Source organism: Perognathus longimembris, chromosome 1, assembly GCF_023159225.1.
Source record: "Perognathus longimembris pacificus isolate PPM17 chromosome 1, ASM2315922v1, whole genome shotgun sequence".
In the NCBI taxonomy this organism is placed as follows: Eukaryota; Metazoa; Chordata; class Mammalia; order Rodentia; family Heteromyidae; genus Perognathus; species Perognathus longimembris.
In genome coordinates, this window is record NC_063161.1 from 155,779,357 (window position 1) to 155,799,324 (window position 19,968).

Sequence of the window (19,968 nt, forward strand, 5' to 3'; positions counted from 1 at the left end):
CTAAACTCCAGAGAGGGAGAGAGAGAGAAGAAGAGAAGGAGGGAGGGAGGGAAAGAGGGAGGGAGCGAGCAAATATTTTTTGTTTTTTCAATGCTGCGAAACAACTTAAGTAACTTTCAGCTTTTCTTTCAAAGTTTTATGGATGAGTTTAATAAAACCATCTAGATAATATACTTTTAACTATACTATCTTTTTAAATACTACCATAACATTTTCCTCTTTCCTAGTAAACACTTGTTCCATCTGTGTTTGTAAATATATTGTCAGAAAAATTATAGCTATTTGATTATAACTATACAATTATAATGACAGAATTTCAAGTATAGAATCATTCTGTGTTCTTTCTTCTCAGACATATATACCAAATGTAAAACTTTTTGTTTCATCACTCTGATGGGCTTTTGATTTATAAAGTTTCATTATTTCTGCTTCTGTATTTTGTGTTCCCCTTTTTATCTTGTTTTATTCCCTTTCAATTCCATATAAGAAATACTATTTATTTATTTATTTATTGTGCCAGTACCAGGGCTTGAACTCTGACCCTGGGCACTGTCCCTTGGCTTTTTGGCTCCAAGCTGGTGCTCTACCACTTGAGTCACAACTCTACTTCTGGATTTTTCTGGTTAATTACCTAGGCTGGTTGTGAACAGTGATCCTCAGATCTCACTCAGCCTTCTGAATAGCTAGGATTATAAGTGTGAGCCACCAGTACCCCCTCACACCCATTTAATTTTTTTAATCATTCCCAATTACTACTGAAAGCATTTGAACCATGAATTTTTCTTTGAGAAGAGTTACAAGGATTTCACTGCATTAGGTGTTGATAGTTTGTGATTTTAGTTTCTCTTTGCATCTCTGAGTTATTTGGTGAGAGCTTTTTCTTTACCAAACAGTTATATTTTTTAATTTTGTTTTTACCCTTGCTCCAGACCCACCAAAACTGCAGGGATTATGAGTGTGGGAGGTAGGATTTTCCCCAAAGGAAGATCAAGGGCTGTTTCCAAAAGAATAAGGAGTGGGTGTTGGGCAGACCAAAGTGTCAGCTTCTTTTCCTGTGCCAATAAAGTTATTGAAGAATTAGATGAGATGATAAATGGAGCACAGTGCCCATCACAAAATAAGCCCACTAACAGCCAGCCTGATGTCTTCTTGACCCCTTTCTCTCCTGACCAGAACCACAGCATATGCTGTGCCGTCCTAGCACTCGGTACTCACAGTAGTGACTTTCTGTCCCTATAGATTGCTGGATATGCCCCAGGGCTGAGGAGATTTATGGCTGTGTCCTTATTTCACCTCAGGGAGCTCAGCCAAGGTTTGGCTCCCCTGGACCCCAGATTCTGTCCAGACTGTAGGACTTTGCCCACGTGCCTTTGTGATTCATGAGCCACCAAACAGCAAGACATAAATGAGGCCACGTGTTCTTGCGGGGGGGGGGGGGGTGGCGGGGGAAGGAAGGGGAACATGGCTTCTCACCACCTGACATGTGACTGTTGGGGCCGACCTGCCCCCTTCCTGCAGACCTGACAAACATTTGTCTCCATGACAGTAAGCCTCCGACAGGCTTCTTTCTCGCGAAGCTTACGAAGAATTCCTTCTGTGAGTTCCTGCTTTGCATGTGTGGAATCGATTGGCAGGCACAAATTAATGCTCACAGTGTTCTTCTTAGGGAGTCAGGAAAGCCTGCCGAAAATGGAATTGCTTTGTGCTATCTTAAAGACCACGCAAACCCTAATAAGCGTTTGCTCTGTTATTTCATTTGGAACTTATCAGGGTAGTTTATGTCATGAACCACTCAAGTGTAGCTCCAGCTCTTTACTCCTGAATTCTGAAAGTCATCTTTTTAGGCAAAGCAAGAGAATGTGGGGGGGGGGGGGGGGAGGAGAGTCTTTCATCTTGAAACTATGAAAAAGAGAAAAAAAATAGAAGGCTTAAGATGGAAATGTGGCACATTTTCATTCTGTGGAAGGTTTGTGTCTGTGTTTTGTTTTTTTTTCCCCTCAACACAGCAGAATTTTCCCTTTTGAAAAGATATCCATGTGAGAAAAACCAAAACCAGACTCGGGCTGGAAGCGAGACGGGTTGGCGATGGGAGAACAAGGGTGCAGTGAGTCCCTGGGCTTGTGGGAAACCGGGCCAGCCACGGGCCTTGGCTCCGCCAAGCCGTGAGTACTGGGCTTGCAGAAGGCTCTCCACCACCACCAGCCAGCGGTGTCCCTCAGTCGCATAGCAGGGGTCTGTTCAGGAGAGCACATCCTTTGTCGGCCTGGCGCCCCCTCCTTCAGCCTGGGCGTCCTGTGGATATCTCTGGTGGGAAGCCTGAATCCAGGTCAGGAGGCACAGTTGGCCACCCAGCCCTCGTATTGGAGCCAGCCAGCCACCATGGAGGAAATGTTCCATGGCCCGGCCCGGGCTGCATGCTCAGGCCCTGTGAGGGCTCTGCCCCATGCACAGTCTGCCTGGCACTCCCAGAGCAGCATGGCAGTGTCACCACCCAGCCCTGTGTGGGCCTGTGTGGGGCATGAAGCAGAGTCCAGAGCAGAAGTGTGATCTGGGGCTTCAGAGGAGGCCAGTGGGGGAGGGGTGCACAGCAGGGTTCCTCACAGCCCCAGTTCTGGGACCCCCACCCCAGCACTGTTGTCTGTCATAAACCTTTGAAGTCAGACAGGTCTGGCTCCGCTTTTCTGCAAGCTGTGTGATCTTGGCCCAGCCACGTTTCTTCCTAAGCCCATTTCCTCACTTGCACAGCGAGGTGGGGTGTGCATGAGGATACCTGCGACAGTGCTGTGAAGGCCTGCGAGCCCAGCAGGGCCCCACCCTCACTGTTACGGCTGTCCCTCACTCATCCCCACCCCACGTGGGCCCCTCCCAGTCTAACCCAGTCCTTGGCGCTACTCAGCTCCATGGCAGCCAAAGCCCCAGGCTGGTCCTATTCCTCTGCATCTTCAGGGGCCAACAGTGTAGTGTCATCTGTGTACAGAGAAACAGAAGCTGTGCTGTGCTCATCCAGATGGACACGGCCAGGGTTGGTCCAGCCAGGGGTGGCCTCCATGTGGCTGTGGCTGGCAGCTGGGCACCATTCATGGCTATGGCAAACACAGCTGGGCCATCCCTCCATGGACATCCCACTGCCACTCCCTGTAAGACCTCACAAGGAAGCCAAGTTGGGGTTAGCCTGGCTTCTTAGCCGCTTTGGTGGTCCTATCCCTGGGCCAGGAGAGTCCTTCAACAACAGACAGTTCCCCCATTCACAGTTGAGGAAACTGAGGCTCAGGGCGCTGGAAAGGCTCATCTCAGGCCACCCAGATGGTAGGTGGCAGAATCAATGCACCAAGTCTCCCGGCTCTAAGTGCTACATTCTTTCTTTTTTGTGACAGAGCTGGCAGGGCCCTCAAGCCTGGGTGGACCACTAACAAAAGGACCTGGGACCTGTGTCCTGTGTCCTGGTGGGCATGAGGGAGGTGGAAAGCAGTAGGTGGTACTGGTAGCCACAGTGCCATCATGACCCCTCCTACATAATGGTGATCCCAAAGGAGGAATCAGGAAAGAAGAACCATGGTCTAGATCCCCTGGGTTCTGCTATGTCCCTCTCTCAGCTTAGTGATTGCTAGGTGCCAGCACATGCTACGGGAGTAAAAGAAGAACCAACAATATAGCAGCCAACACAGACCTGTGTAGGAATCTTGTTTTGACCACTGCTCTGCTATATAATCTCTTTCACCTTGTGTTCCTTCCTCTGGAAGAGCAGGTAAAAACCCCTGGACAACAATGTTCTTACAACTCAGTAATCTAGTCAAAGCTCTTAGTTGAATGCTCAGGACCTGGGAGCTAGTACGTGCTCTGTGAATGTTAGCAGTTGTCATTATCACTTGATTCAGTGTCTCCTTCTACAGCGATAAAGCAAAGTTAACCAAGACATACTTCATAAGATTGTCATAAGGGCCAAGCGAAACATGCGTTCTTTTTTTTTTAAGTTTAGGTTGTATTGTAAAGATGATGCATGTACAGAGGGATTATATAAGTAAGGTAATGAGTTCATTTCTTTTTGAACAGTGTTACCCACTCCCTCATTTTCCCCTTCTTCTGTTGGTTTTTACCAAGAACCACCTAGGTGTCCTGTTCCAGATGCTGGGACACTCAAGAACAGGACACACTCCCATTCTCAGGGCCTTTGGTCTGACACTGAATCAGGAGTTAGTACACAAGTGACACAAACAAGCATTCATTCAAATTGCTGTGACCACAGCTATACAGAGAGCTCAGCACTGCGCCTGGCATGGTATCTGCCAGAGGTGGCTATTCTTATCACTTCATTATGCTTTATGGACTAAGAACACAGAAAAGGTTTCCATGAACCATGCAGTGTTCAAGGTAGAAGATTGGCTACTTCTGTGACCCTGTTTGTTGTGGGACTATCTACGTGGCGGTTCTATCTAGGTGTCCCAGAGGCTCATGTCTCCTCAGGTCACTGGGCCAGTACCTCCTTTACAAGATCTATCCCATGGTCACTACACTGTGGCCCTAAGCTCCCTCTTCCCCACCCACGGCCTGAGTAACATAACAAGCAGGTGCTGGAGGGTACGGTGCCTTGCGGAGGAGAATCGTGGGCATGTCAGTGGACTCCATCTTTTGTGCGGTAGTGACACACTCACACCCCTAGGGTGCATGTAAGGGGTCGGAACAGGGGGAGGGGCTGTGCAGAAATGGCCTGCTGTCCCTTATAGATGCTATAGATGCACTGCTCTAGCCTCTGTGTGTAGATCACTGCTGCTCAGAATCCTCCAGGACCACAGAGCAAGCACATGGGCCACATTGTCCTCATGGGGCAGCAAAGGGGAGCCCTCCAAGTGGAGGTGCTCCTAGAAGGGGCCACTTCTCCTGTGTTTCCAGTGGTGAACAGGAAAACACTGGAGAGAGCTGGTTAAGACACTAGCACACTTGTCGTGAGGCTGTGAGGCCACGGGCAGCTCCCTTAGTGTCTCTGAGTTTGTCTCCCCTCGCCCCTCCTTCAGGGGGAAAGTTGTGCTTTGCAGTCAACCCTCTGCCCTTACCCTCTTTTGCACGTCCTCCACCTGGGGCCTGCCCCGCTCTCACCCAGCCTCTCTTGAGTCAGCTGAGCTGGAGTGTTGGTGCATCTGGAACCCTGCTGCCGCATGGCCCACAGCCCTCCTTCCCCGCTCAGCATCAGCTTTTTGTTGTGGTTGAAGCAGTAATGGGATTTTCAGGATTGCCATTGTGGAATCAATCCTCAGGGAGTTGCATTTTAAGAGGGAAAAGGAAAAATAAAATCAAAAGAAAGAATAAAAATGTGTGGGCTCAAACTTTCCAAGCATGGAGCTTCTATACAAAGGCAAGTATTTCTAATGCTAAGATTTTGAAGATGGTGCCACCAGAAAGAAAGGAAGAGGATATGGCTCCTCTGAGAAGTGCTAGCGTATGTTTCTGTGATTTAACAGTTTCCCATAACAATGTGTAGCTATTTTAGAAGCAGGGAAATGACTCCTGGCATCCAGCATAGTGGTCCACTGTGGTGACAGGAAGTGTGTACTCCGGAGGAGGTGGGATGGGCTTTGACAACCATTTCCATTCACCAGCTGCATGGCTTCAAACCGCTTACATACCCTCTCTGAGTTTCCTTTCCATCCTCTACAGAATGCAGTATTGGAAGGATAAATAAGACAGTAAATGTCAATGTAATTCTCAACCATCCATGCAAAACTCTTACATTAAGTACCAGTTTAATTCCCATGTCTGTAAAAATCCTTAGTAACTTAATATCCACTCTTAAGGCTACAAGTTTTCCTCTGATGACCACTTTGGCCAGAAGTATACTTTTTTTTTTTTTTTTTTTTTTTTGGCCAGTCCTGGGCCTTGGACTCAGGGCCTGAGCACTGTCCCTGGCTTCTTCCCGCTCAAGGCTAGCACTCTGCCACTTGAGCCACAGCACCGCTTCTGGCCGTTTTCTGTATATGTGGTGCTGGGGAATCGAACCTAGGGCCTCGTGTATATGAGGCAGGCACTCTTGCCACTAGGCTATATCCCCAGCCCAGAAGTATACTTTTTTATGTATAGTATTCTCATTGTGATTGTCTTCAAATAGATCTTTTATTCTAGGTGTGTTTTTTTTAACCTAGAAATTACTGATGAAGGTGTATGTCTATACATTTCCAAGTAATTAGAATTTTTCTATATTTAAATCTTAGGTTTATCATAGGATAATAAAATATAATATGACATTTAATTTCTAGGACTTCCTAACCTACCTTCCTTCCCTTTCTTTTCTTTTCTCAGTACTGAAAAAAACCTCAGGCCCTTGGCACTTGCTAGGCGGCCATTCCACTTGATTCATAGCCCCGGTCTTTCTTACTTTAATGATTGTTTTGAATAGGATCTTGCCTTCATGCCCAGGCTGCTCGGTACCCATATACTCCTACTTATAGTTCCCATATGGTTGGGATGTCAGCAACGCTGCTTTTATTGTTTGTTTGTTTTTTTAATCAGTGCTCAGCTTTTATTGGTTGAGAAGGGGTCATGACTTTTTTTGCCTAGAACCTTGCTTCTCCTGACCGCCACCCCAAGAGTAGCTAGGATTATAGGCATAAGCCTTTGTGCCCAGCAGTGAACTTTTCTTTATAAGATAGTAAAAATCAGCTTTTATAACTATTCCATGGGTATTCAAAAATAACTTTTTATCTATATAAAACCAAGTTTATACATTTTGTTATTATGGTACTATATCATAGGTACAAACATACCTATGATACACACATGCATATATAGGCGCAGATGTGGTTATATGCATATGTGGTTCTAGCTGTGTGAATTAAAATTCACTTTCATTTTTAGCAGCGTCTTGCTTAGTGGGGTTTAAGGAGATGGTGCTCCGTGAACTTAAATTTTTTTTTTTTTGGCCAGTCCTGGGCCTTGAACTCAGGGCCTGAGCACTGTCCCTGGCTTCCTTTTGCTCAAGGCTAGCACTCTGCCACTTGAGCCACAGCGCCACTTCTGGCCATTTTCTGTATATGTGGTGCTGGGGAATTGAACCCATGGCCTCATGTATACGAGGCAAGCTCTCTTGCCACTAGGCCATATCCCCAGCCCGTGAACTTAAATTTGTAATCACTGAATCTTCTCCATCAGCTGCGTTTTCACTGATAGCACCTTTCCTTGTCTGCCCTGTACTGCCCCTCTGCCCAGTCCCACCTATAAAGTGGCTGTGGTTTTAAGGCCCATGAGAGCTGCTGGAAACACACGTGGCCCTCTGTCCTCCACATCTCCAGACAGACTTAAGGACAGCTGGGATGCAGAGCCAGTCTTCCTCCCCCTCCCCAACAGACTTGTCCTTAGGCCCCTCATCTCTGCATCACTAACCTGTCACAGTCATGATTGTATATCATAACTTATTTTCTTATTACATGCTTTTGAGAGAAGTCTCTGGCTGGTGTTAGTTTTTGGACTGAGAAGTGTCCCATTTTTCACTTAACGGCTGGTACTTCACCATCTGAGCCACACCTCCCCTTCTGGGTATCCCATTCATTTCTTATTTTGTCCCTTATTGGATTTGTGATTATGTCTGACTGTGTATGTTTGTGTTGTCCTGTACATGACACCTTAGACCTACTAAGCAGTATTAGTTGAAAACCATAAATATCTATCTCTTTCAGGTCCATTTTATTCTTACTTGGTTATAAGTAAACGCTTATTGTCAGAAACTGTGTGAACCAGAAATGCTAAGAGTCAAACTCAGCAGCATCATTTTGGTTGTTGCTCAGATGCTTGATTATAGCTGAGCAGTCTGTGTGAAAAATGAGTAGTCAGGATTGGAATTCAAGCCCAAATAGCATCCCTGGCTTCCATAACTCAACGCTTTCTCCCTTCTCACAGAGCAGGGCTGTTTGTGCTCAACTGTTGTGGTTAGTGGTTCACACTTGCCATAATTAGATATCTTCTTTAATTTTAGGGATCTATCTTCTGGATTTAATCTACATTGATTCTGCATATCCTGCCTCTGGGAGCATCATGGAAAATGAACAAAGATCCAACCAAATGAACAACATCCTACGAATAATTGCTGATTTACAAGTTTCCTGCAGCTACGGTGAGTACCCTTGGTTGGAATTATGAAATCTTGCATCATTGAAATTTAGATCCAACACCTTAGCCATGAGAAAGCTCCAGAAAACTGGCAGTCCTCACAAAGCTCTTCTATTTTACAATCTTATGTTCCAGATGTTTAGCAGATCCTGTACATATAGGCTTGATCTCTGTGAACTAGATAGGATTATTGCTATATTACAAGTTGGGGGCAGGGGGAAGCCAAAAACAGCTTTGTTACTAAGATGACTGTTGAGTGAATGCAGAGCTCAGATCTGTGGTTTCTGGGTCACTCATTCATGAAAGGCTTGGGCAGCTCTCAGGTGCTCTCCTCCAAGCAGATTGAGGAAAGAGAAGGGCCTAGAAGCCTCCATGCATGCTTCCAGGTGGCAACAGCAAGAAGACAGAGAAGCATTCAAGGTAGATTTTATGGGCCCAACTTGCAAAAGGCACACATCACTTCTGCCACAGGAGGCGATGCACTATACCCTGGCTGTGGGTCTGAAGGAAAGGGGAAATGACTTGGTAAGCCACTGGCCAGGCTCTGCTACACATGGCCAGATCCATGTGTCACCTTCTGTGACAGCAGATGTTGGGAATAGATGGAAGAAAGGTTATTAGAACTGAGGGGTCAGAATTCTGAGTCTACGGAGACACTGACCTCATCCAAGAAGATGGTAGACTTAGGAATGTGGAGCCCAATTGTGAACCACGTGCCCCAGCCCTTCATGAGTGTGTGCAAGCCACCAGGCAGGAGTCATGAGCAACAGAGGGGAAAATGCCCCTCTCTAAAGCAGGGGTTTCACAAGAGGGTAAAAGAGTAAAAGTGTGGGTGCACCAAGAGGGTGCAAGAAACAAGCCAGCCCCCCCTGCATGCACAGAGTGTGTGAGAACCACAACGTCCGTCTAGGTGCGCCACAGTGGAGCCAGGGTGTGCTCACACACATCGCACGGTGGGATGAGTGATGCACAAGGCCTCTACTTACAGACAGGCCAGCACCTTGTCCCACCGGCCAGCAGAACAATCATAGGTACTGGGCATAGGGTCAGGCAGACTCCAGTGCTGCCACTTGAAGTCATTCTGTGCTGTCCAAGGCTCTCTGTGTGTGAAAACAGGCCACACTGTTGCTACGTCCTTAGTGCAGTCCCTCACGTTTCTTTTTTTTTTTTTTTTTTTTGCCAGTCCTGGGGCTTGGACTTCACGTTTCTGAGTTCAGCGAATACTGCTCTCCCCACTGTGAACCCCCATGCCATCCCACCCATAATCAGCTTGTAAAGCAGGTGTCATTGTCACCCTTTCAGAGACAAGGACACTGAGACATTAACTAACCAAACAGTGTTCAGAATCTCACAGCCTAGAGGCAGACCTTCGAGGTTCTCTAGGCCTGGAAAAGGAGGGCTCTCCCTCCCCCTTCTCTGCTCTTCTTCAGACCCCTCCACTCCTTCCACCTTCCCCTGACATGTCTGTCCAGCCCTGGGGCCTCTCCGGAGTGCAGTGACCGTGAGGGTCTGGGGAGAGTGCCTGACGTGAGTCACCCCAGAAGAGAGCAGCAGCACAGCTTGAGATGACCTGGGGTCAGTGCCTGGCTCCGCCACTCAGCAGTGCAGCCTTTGCCTGTGGTCTGTCCTTCCTGCGGATAATGGGGGCATTATTCCTCGCACATGAGGTGTAGGGTGAAGGTCACCTGGTACCAATCCTGCCTCTGGCGTCAGGCCCCTCCTTTCTTCTCAGCAGCTCCAGCCATGGCTGCCGTCTGAGTTGAGCTGCACCCAGCTCTGTGAGTCTTTCACTGGAGGCATGCACATAATAGGCAGGCATGGGGGCTTGCCGGTTATCCCCAATACAAACCTGGTAAGGACCTGGAGGCAGGGCACCATCTTTTTCCAGCTTCTTGGCCAGAGAACGGGGAATCCAGCGAGCATTGAAATCAATGGGTCACTGCTTTGGGTGTTGAGACTGGAGCCTCTGGGTTTTGTCTACATTTTGCAGATCACCTTACCACCCTGCCCCACGTGCAGAAGTACCTGAAGTCAGTTCGCTACATTGAAGAGCTCCAGAAGTTTGTGGAAGATGACAACTACAAGTAAGTCCCCACCCACTCCTGACTCTGGCTGCTCAACCCCAACTGCTGTTGTCCTCCGCACTCGGGTCCCTGTGGCAGCCTGGTGCTTATTGGGACTAATGAGCAGCCCTTGCGCTGGCCTCCCAGGTCTCATCACCCACAACGCTGCATGTAGTGAGACCATCCCTGAACCCCACAACCGTCAGCCACAAGGCCCATGGCAGCTTTTGGTTTATGTCTCAGCGCAGCCTTCTCATGTGGCCTTGGGTGTGTGTGTGTGTACCCCACCTCAGCCGTGGCCCTGGCTTGCCTCTCTGTTTCTTGCCAGTGGTTCAGTCTCCCACAGCACTGGGCAGAGGGGTGGCCTTCTGGCTCTCTCTGCACACCAGCGAGCAGAGTCTGTGATCCAGTTTCGTAGATCTCAGCTCCTTGCAGGACTCTCCTGTCTTGAACTGACCGTGCCCCCCAGCACTATTCCTGTGTCCCCTGCCTGATTTATGGGTAGACCCTCTTCTTCTTAGACCATCTTCCACTTTGGTTCAGCTTCTCTGCTCTGATTTTCAATTCCTTCTTCATTGATGGGAATTTATCCAGCATTGCTTTGCATTTGGAGAGAGGAGGGTGTATTCCTGTCAGCTGCCATACTGGTTGAATGTCCTCTCGGTTCTTGAGGTTGAGGTCAACTAAGAACCTCAGTACTTTGTCATATAACCTTATAAGAAGCAAAGCTCAGAGAATGAAGGAAGGAAGTGATGACATTGCCAAAAGAGATATACTCATTACCTGACTTATGAAACAGTAACCCCTCTGTACATCACCTTCAAAATAACAATAAACAAAAAAGAAAAGAAAAGCGAACAAAGAGGCAAGGCCCAGCTATCTTGAAATTGATCATTTGCCACCTAAATGTCACTTTAAAGGCATTTTTCTACCTCTGTCTTACTAGCTGTTTCCACTATGCCACAATTCCTTTGACTTTTTCAGTTTGTGCCTACAGAAAACTGATTTTCCTGATTCCTTGGTATTCATCTAAGTCAGCAAGAGTTTCCAAAACCTTAGCCACTGGCATCACTCAGGAAATTTGGGGACACCTCGGGGAGACACTTGGAGCTCTGAAGGAGAGCTCGCCGCTCCAGTTGTGGGTCAGGACCGCCTGAAATACTTCCTAACTACCCAGACACGTGGTAGAGGCCAGAGGTTGGTCTTTCCTCACTGCACCCTGTGTGGTTCTAAGGATCTTTGGGAACATAATGTCTTAGTTGCTATTATAAAATAATTTGTCATAGTAAAGAATAATATAAAATTGTGACCTATTGCACAACAGCACAAAGCACAGATAAAAGCCAGGAATCACTATTAAAATTATGTTCATCACACACTGAGCTCATTTTATTCACAGAGCATTTGCTGTTCCTGAAAAGAGTGGCCTGGAGTGTGAAATCATTCCCATTTAGGTTCTAGGATAATATTTTCCATTCATGTACCACTTTTGTGATTAAAGAGACAGTAGCTTTTCATTAACATTAACATACTTTAAGGAGGAAAAGGAGCCTATAAATACTTGTGACCATGAGACAATCCTTGGCAAGCTACAGATTATGAGTAATTACTCCTTCCATTCTGAAGGACATGAGGCACCCCTCGCACTGCAGCCAGCTTGGTGTTTACAGAGGCCCTTTGTTGTGGCCAGAATGGGCAAACCCAGAAAGGGGTCCCACTCCGAGTAGCAGGAGGTGGGCAGGCCTATGAGAGTCAAGCTATACACAGTTCCCAGACAACTCACATCTGGAAGCTGGCTCTTCACCCCCAAGACCACAGGGCTTGGTCAGGCATTGATGACATTGGACTTCTATCATCTTGCTTTGAGAAATCACACCAAGAAGCCCAACCAATGCTTTGTCTTTCTCAGCTGTTAATCTATTTTATTGATTTAGGAAAAATTACCCAAAGTCCCACCACCAAAAAAGCATGCTCATTACAGATACATAGACAAGGATAAGTAGAAGGATGAATTCAAGAGTGGAATTGGTTAATAGAGCTACTTGGGAGGGCAGAAATTGGGAAGATCACTGTTTGAGGCCAATGTGAGCAAACTGTTAGCAAGATCCCCTTTCAACAAATAAGCTGGGTGTAGTGGTTCACAGCTATAATCCTAACTACACCTCCTGGGAGGCATAGGGAGGAAGATTGTGGGCCAGGGCCAGCCCAGGCAAAAAGCATGAGATCCTGAAAAATAACCTGAAGCCAAAAGGGCTGGAAGTATGGCTCAAGTGGTTGAGTACTTAACTAGCAAGCTCAAGGTCCTGAGTTGAAACTCTAGTACCAACAAGTAAATTTGAAAAGGTGGGAAAAGTTGGAACATATTACCCTTGTCTCTTTTTTTTAATTATTATTATTTCTGAGGTGCTTCGCATCAAACCCAGAGCTGTTGGGCAATGGTAGGCAAACACTCTACCACTGAGTTGCATTCCCAGTCCTACCCTTACTATTGTTAATTAGAAATATTAATTTAATTTTTCACTGGCCAGGAAAGGGCATAGAAATAAAAGGCAAAGAATTGCTGTTCAAAATATTTCTTTATTTCAAGAGATATTATTTCCTAAAAGAATGTTCTGAAATCCATAGTAGGAGTCAGGAAACACATGAAGAGTCCTAAGTCAGCCATCATAACTAGGTCTCCGCTGGCTCTGGCTAGAAGCTCTCAGTGCTGCTGGTCCTCCTCCTCCTCCCCTCACCACCTTCCAGGTGTCTGTTAATTGTGCGATTTGTGCATCACCTAGCCCAAGCTTACAGCATCAACATCAAGTTAGAGATCCCAGTTCCTACTGTTGCATACTTTGAAAGAGTTCATTCTTAACACCCCTGTTCCTCCATAGCTTCTCTATTCCCAGGGCCTTTCCTTTAAATCGATCCCTTATTTAGCTGGATTCCATCAGTAACCCCTTCTCTCTGCCACAGTTCCTTGAGTTCCCCATGGCAAGTATGTGTCTGCTGGCCAGGCCTGGCTTTGCCGGCCACCCTCTGCTCTCCCCCAAGCCTGTCTTCCCTGCTTTGTGGCCTCCTGCCTCTGGGTTCTGCTGCAGGCATTCTCAGTTGTTGGTTATTTTCCCCCTGGAAGGTGGCTTATGGATGAGGTGCTTTGGTGGGTGATGAGATCTGGGAAGTTCAAAAGCTCAGGTTGGAAAGACTTCTGAGTGGTGGGGCCTGGAGGAAGAGCCTTCCCGCAGGGTGCCGGGCTTCCTTCTTCACTGCAGATGCGCTCCAGTTGCTGCCTCTGGCTTCTTCCATGTCAGTTCTTCGTTTCTGACTCCCACAGATCATGGGTTGGGTGTTCTCTGCCCTCTGAAGCCCCAGTCTCTCCTCAGTCTTCTTTGGTCTCTGGGTGGTCTGTTTCCACTAGGTATCCTGCCAGCCTCTGGTTTCATTCATTGATTTGGTCCTCCCTGTCCTCGGTCTCCATTTCATCTGATTTCTTTGTTTCAGCACCTCACTTTTTTCAAGTTCAGCTTTGTTCAGCTCACATTTTTGGTAAGTCTTTCTTCCACCTCAAGCACTTGAGAGGCTCTCCTTGCCCCCCAGAGCTGCCTCCCAGGTCAGGCCCAGAGGCAGTACTCTCTCCCTTCCTTTCTCTTTCCTTCTTTGGTGAGGCAGGGTCTGCCGTGTTGCTGGACCCTTGTCTCCATTTTACTCCCATCCACATTCTGTCCAGACCTTCTGTGGTTCTGCCTCCAGTTGGAAGGCAAGGCGTCTGGCTCTCCTCTCGTGTGCGGACAGGGGCTGCTTCCCTCCTGCCAGCTCCTAGGTGTCCCCTCTTCTGGGAGTGAGCCTGGAGGAGTAGGAGGCCCGCCCCTGCCTCACAGATGTGGGCTTGGGATATCCTTCACCTCCAGGGACTGTCTCCATATCACAAAGGATCATGCCACATTGCCAGTCATGCCCCCTGGAGCCTTCCTTTCCACCACAGCAGCCCTGCCTCCCACTTGTTAGCCCATGAATTTGGAGAAGGAATCTGCTTAACCATTTCTCAGTTTCCTTGACAATGAAACGTTCCTTGTTTACGTATACCCTGCTCATTTATCTGCCTTCCAGACCCCTGCTTCGTGGTCTTGGAAAGCTCTTAGAGGCATTGGATGGAGGAGGGGCTGTGACCAGGAGCAGATCCTAGTAGTATTCCTGAATTCCATCATTCTTTTGGCCATAGCATCCATCTCAACCCCAAACGTACACCTACACACACTCTTCCCTGTCCCTTCCCCCCACCCCGGGCCCCTTTGATCTGATAAAAATCTTTGTTTGCAGACTGTCGCTCAGAATTGAACCAGGAAGCAGCTCCCCGAGGCTGGTCTCCTCCAAGGAAGATCTTGCAGGTATTATAGCTATTCCTCTGGGAGCAAAACCTCCTAGATCCCAAACCTGGCTTCCCAGGGCCAGGCTGGGGGGAATTGCACAACTGATTCCTTAGAGTGGCAGACTCAACTGTCTGTGCTCACAGACCCCTGCACCTATGTGACAGGCTTCTGACACATAGGACTTCTGAGGGCCGCTCTGACCCTGGAGGAGCCTGGACTGAACGCCCCATGTCACTCCTGAGGGAAGAGCATGTGCCAAGCAGAGAAAACCCCATGGTCTCCTCCAGGACACTTGGATCTTTGTCATCAGGGCTGTACCCAAGCATACCCAGGTTTGGGTGCACAAGACACCCAGCATATTATTCCACCCACCAGACCCAGTACCTGCCTTCCTCAAGCATCAGACTTATTTACCTAATGGGGAAGCATGCCTGCAGGTGTTCTCTCCACCCCCCGCTCCACATTTCCTCCTTGATAATAAGAACCTGAGCTCTGTTGTTTCACTGGTCTTCAATGGCCTCTTCCCTGGGACGGAGCTAAGACTGCTTTTCTCAGCATAGGGTTGTGGTGGGGCCTGGACAAGTGCAGATCTGTAAAGTGCTCTGCCCACACCAGCGTGCTGTAGAAATATGGGCAGTTGTTTGGTGCCCAGGAAGAAGCGAGTCCTCCCCCTAGTTTGAGCTCATGGTCACACCAACCTGGGTTCTGAGCCATTGAAGGCTTAGATAAGCGACTTTACCCCTCCGGACCTCCATTGCCTTGCCTGGGAAATGGGATCCGTCTCAGGAATGTTGGGATGTCAGGCTGGAAGATGACACCCACATAGTCTGATCTATGGTGATTGCTGGGAAGGGCTGCCAGTTGTTGCCTGGCCTCCACCTTGGGCTTGTTCAAACCACCCCGACCCATTCCAGCCGAGGACAGGGCCCGGCGGACTAGGACCACAGAGCCCGCAAAGCCTCCTGCCATCCTTCCTGCAAGGGTCCTCTGCCTACCTCTAGCATGGGCTTCTGGCTTCTGTCTCTTCCCATCCTCACCTTCCCTGCCCTGCAAGCCTTGACCTGGCACCCTGACTCCACTGACTTGGCAGAGGGAAATGTGGTTGCTCCTCAGAGCCTCCAAAGATCCTGTTGTCCACAACGTAGTGCAGAGTCAACTTGGTACTGCCCAGAGCTTGATTTTCACAGGGCTCCACCAAGCCCATATGAAAAAGTATTTGCATTCTCCTAGAACCCATTCCCTTTCCTGCCAGATGACCCTCTAGCAAAGGTGACCGAGGGAAAGCCCCGGCACTGTCTCCATCTTCCCATCTCTGTTCTTGTTCTAGAACCTTCCCCCAGGTGTCTTGTTCCTCCGTGATGCTCAGTGCTGCACACCACACGTGTAAAGTGAGTGCAGCACCTAAATCCCTCATAGGGCTGCTGTGGAAACTAACGAAGGTCACATGTAGAAAGCAGCCCAGAGCCTGACACTGAGCACGCTCACCCTCATGCTGTGGTTGTCAGTGTTATGCTTCCGTCTCTGTCACGAAATCGTTCAGCTTTTAGCTAACTGCCAACCCTCCCCCCAGTCCTGGACAGGACAGGCCTCTGCTCACAGGGATACAAGCTCTGGCCAAATCTGGCTCATCCTGATTCTCTAGATATGGAAACATGACCACACCTTCTGCTGACACTTTTGTCTGGTTTTGTTTGTTTGTTTTGTTTTGTTTTTTCACACAGCAGTGGCAGAGCTGAGTAATGGGAACAAAGATCTTATAGCCTGCAAAGTCTAAACTACTTCCTGACTGGTCTGTCCCGGAGGTTTGCTGACCCCGGTATCACACCTTTCTGCAGGCAGCTCTCTGCACCCACCTCTCCTGTATAGGCCTGTCCCCCAGCCAGCCAGCCATGCGTTCATTTGCTCCACATCTGCCTTCCCCACCAGAGTGAAAGCCCCTCTGAGGGACTGGCCTAGTGTGGAATTCCTAGAACCCAGCATGCCCTGGGTCAGCTGCTTGCCACTTAGCCCCAGCTGGGAGCTCCTTGCTGGGCCCCCTGGGCACCTATCCTTGGAGGCAGCTCTAGCACGAGCCAGCTGCTGACTCCGCACAGCCTTCCGGAGAAGTGCTGAGGGCAGCAGTTTCTGCACGAGGAGCGAGCCCCAGCGCACAGGAGTGTTTTCCACTAGCTTTCCATATCCCTGGCCTCAGCCACGGAAGCAGGATGTGAGGGCTGGGGAGTGTCAGGGAGGCTCCCATGTGATCGGTGGCCCCAGCTTCCCTGACAGGCAGCTGCTTCTGGAGCAGCCAGGGGGTCCCAAAAGGGCAGGACCCAAGAGGCAGCTCCAGGGAAGCCTTTCTGAGCCTGGCTGTTAAACTGAGCTGTGTGGCAAGAGCCTGAGCAGACGCGGGGACAGGAATGTGTCTCTTACAGTCCCAGGAATGGGAAGAACGCAGCGGTGGGGGGGGGGGGTAGTGTTCTGCTCCAGCTTGAGGCCCTTTCTAGTAGTCAGTCACCCCTACACCTGCCAAGGAAAATGTCCCAATATGTGCTTCCTGGTTCACTCATGCTACCCAGGCCTGCCCAGGCCATGCCCTTGCTGTGAGCCAAGTTCCTATCTGGAGCAAGATCGACACCCATACCTCCGCCGGGGACTCGAAGCAAAGCCTGTGGGGCTAGGGTGGGCATGTTTGCAGCCACAGGTGAGACAACCAGGATGGCTCAGGGCGGGTGGGCCTCTTGAGCCTTCCCAAACCAGGTCAGGACTGGGAGACCTCCGCCTGCAGCGAGCGATAGCCAGTCTCGAGTGCCTCCCTGACCTTGATTAACCTCAGAAGTAGTTTCTGAGCTGCACTGTGTTCCTGGTATCTGGGGTGGCCCCCGTACTCCACAGAAATCTTCCCCCGCTCCCCTTCCCACTCTTGGGAGATGGCCATACAGGCAGGTTTGCCTTCCATAAGCACACTGTGAGAAAGGAAATGGAGGAGCCTTCTCATTTCTGGGTCTGTGGAGAAAACAGGCCAGGAATGCCACGTTTTCAATTCCCCCTGCATGTAATGTTTAGTTTGTATAAATGAACTAATATTTTCCTGAGGAGAAAAAAAAAATCGTACAGAACATTGACCACCACCACCCCACCTCCCTAGAGGGCAAGTAATGTTTGTGTGTGCCTTGGAGCTGGTAAAGACATTTGCAGATCGTCCGACCCGCCTCCACGGCTTCTCAGTGGACAGGTTTCCTCTGAAGACTCCAGGGCAGCTCTCAAGTCCAGGAAATCTCCGCCTCGGCCTCTGCTCTCTGCACTCACACCTCCGGGACTGCTCTGTGACTCCCCTTCCGTCTCTTTGCTTGATTGCTGGATGGCAAGCTATCTGAGCCGTGGATCCCTGGACAGCTGATGTGATCCCTCTGAGTCTCAGTGGTCCTGGGAACAGGAGTGCTGCAGGCAGGCTCACCCCCCGCCCCGGGGCTGCTGGGGGGGTCCTTGAGGTGGTGTCAGAAGTCCTGTGCCCAGGGCCTGCACACACTGCTTCTCCTGGCCCCCAGGCAGACTGTGATGGCGCTAGATGGGGCGTGCCATGAGACATTACCTGAACATTGCCCAAGGAGCCCAAGGGCCACATTCTAGCTCTAGATCAGGTGCTCACCAATGGCGCCAGAGCACGAGAGACCATTTTGTGACACACAGCCATTCTGTATGTCAGAAGGTCATGCAGGGCTGGGGCTAGAGTCAGCTGAAGGGGTTTTCACTCACATGTCTGCCCTTGCTGTAAGTTGTTGCTGGGCCTACAGTGATGGCAGAACATATACCTGTGGCCCTTCCATGTGGCCTGACTTTCCTCATAGGATGACCCTCTTAGGGTCGTCGGGCTCCTGCATGGTAGCTGCTGTCCTTCAGAGTGATGTCTCTGGAGGACAGGGAAGAAGTCACATGGAAGCATCTCTGTGATCCAGCCTCCAGCATTAGGCAGCCTCCCACCAGCCTCCCACCGGGTCCGGGCAGACACATGAAGTAAACACCTTCCACATCCTCATCCCTGTGTTATATTGAACATAGATTCTACCTGACACCAGCCTTAAAAACCGCCCATATGCTCACTCAGTGCCCAGCGCCTGCCTGGGAAATGGACCAATGCTCTCTCCATTCTGCAGAAAACATACCGAGACGCTTACCCAGCCTTCATGTCAAAAGCAGTGGCCGTGCTGAGCCAGGGGACTGGACAGGTACTCCATGCGCATCTAACACAGAGCAGGCAGGGTACAAAGAGAGCCCAGGGTACTTTGGGCTCTGGCCCTGTTGTTCCATGCACCTGTGCAGAGCAAGTCTTCACCTGCCCTGGATGACAACCAGAGCACGTCCCGACTTAACTTTGAGTCACACAATGTCCCTACTGCTCCCACATGCTAGGTCTGCATAAAGTCTTGCCTTTCTCCTGTGGGATACTTCAGCCTGACTGCTTATGGCAGAGGAGCAGGAGAGCAGGCGAGCAGGGCTTCTCCCCTCAGCCTGGGTAGCACACTCAGTGCACTGGGTGCAGATGGACTTCCAGGTGGCCATCAGTGATGCTATGCTTCCTCTCCTGGTGACGCTCACTTGTTCCAGAGATTCCGCAAGCCCAGCCCTGGCAGATGCTAATACAGTCCAGGACCTCTGAGCCCTTTTGCAAAAGCTTCTTATGGTGGACTTCCCACCAGCAGCTTCTTGCTTGGAGCCCTTCAAGGCCTAAGGGCATGCCAACTCTACTCCCAGGAACCAGCTCAGCCTACAGGGGACCTTAGCACCTGATGGTACCTCAGAGCTGTGGGACCCTGGGCAGTTGGTTCAATCCTTCTGAGTGTTGCTGGTTTGATCTTGGCAGATATGAGAACAGAGCCCCTTCTCCTGTGACCACCCAACCATCTTGGCATCCTCAGGCCTGAGAGAGGCACCAAGAGTTAGAAGACATATTCGAAGCCCACAAATGGCCCACAAGAGATAACCCCCCTTCACCAGCGCTCTGCTTGATGAAGAAGAGAGCAGCTGCTGGACAAGAAGCAGGGCCAGTCCCCTCTCGGCAAGCTCTTCCCTCTGGGAACTTTTCGGTGCTCAGAAAGAGTGAGGAGGGGAGCTTGGGCCAGGAAGCCAGTCAGGTCAAGGTCAAGGACATAAGCCAAGACTCAGCCCCTTTTGTCCAACTCCACTGTCCTGCAGTGGCCCGCTGGCATCCTCTCCTGCTCCCCGTGGTCTTGGACTCTCTGCCTTCTGGCTCCAGGAGAGCACTTGGCAACCTCAGTCTAGATGAATGACTGGACACCATTTTTCAGAAATAAAGGAACCCAGGCCTTCTTGAGAAATGAACCTGTCTATGGTGTGTGAGATAGATCTTGGCCCTCAAAGAGGACTGTGAGAGCTGCCTGTGTGAGACCATGTATGTGACCATAGCAGTGGTCAGCCATGCCCCGCCGAGAAGCCGGGCTAGCGCAGGGGTTCCACGTGACTTGACA

The 19,968-nt window shown here is 49.6% G+C and overlaps 1 protein-coding gene across 6 annotated transcripts in view; it reads left to right on the plus strand.

Annotated features, from left to right (window-relative positions):
• Ralgps1 (Ral GEF with PH domain and SH3 binding motif 1) overlaps positions 1-19,968 on the plus strand; it is a 235,789-nt gene that overhangs the window by 187,739 nt on the left and 28,082 nt on the right. For 5 of the 6 annotated variants that reach the window (XM_048343137.1, XM_048343155.1, XM_048343130.1 and 2 more), the window contains exons 9-11: positions 7,958-8,095; positions 10,082-10,175; positions 14,454-14,521. In XM_048343137.1, the coding sequence (XP_048199094.1) occupies positions 7,958-8,095; positions 10,082-10,175; positions 14,454-14,521 (300 nt within the window). Of the gene's footprint in view, positions 1-7,957; positions 8,096-10,081; positions 10,176-14,453; positions 14,522-14,667; positions 15,463-19,968 lie in introns of those variants that run through there. The other variant, XM_048343172.1, reaches the window with a different exon arrangement.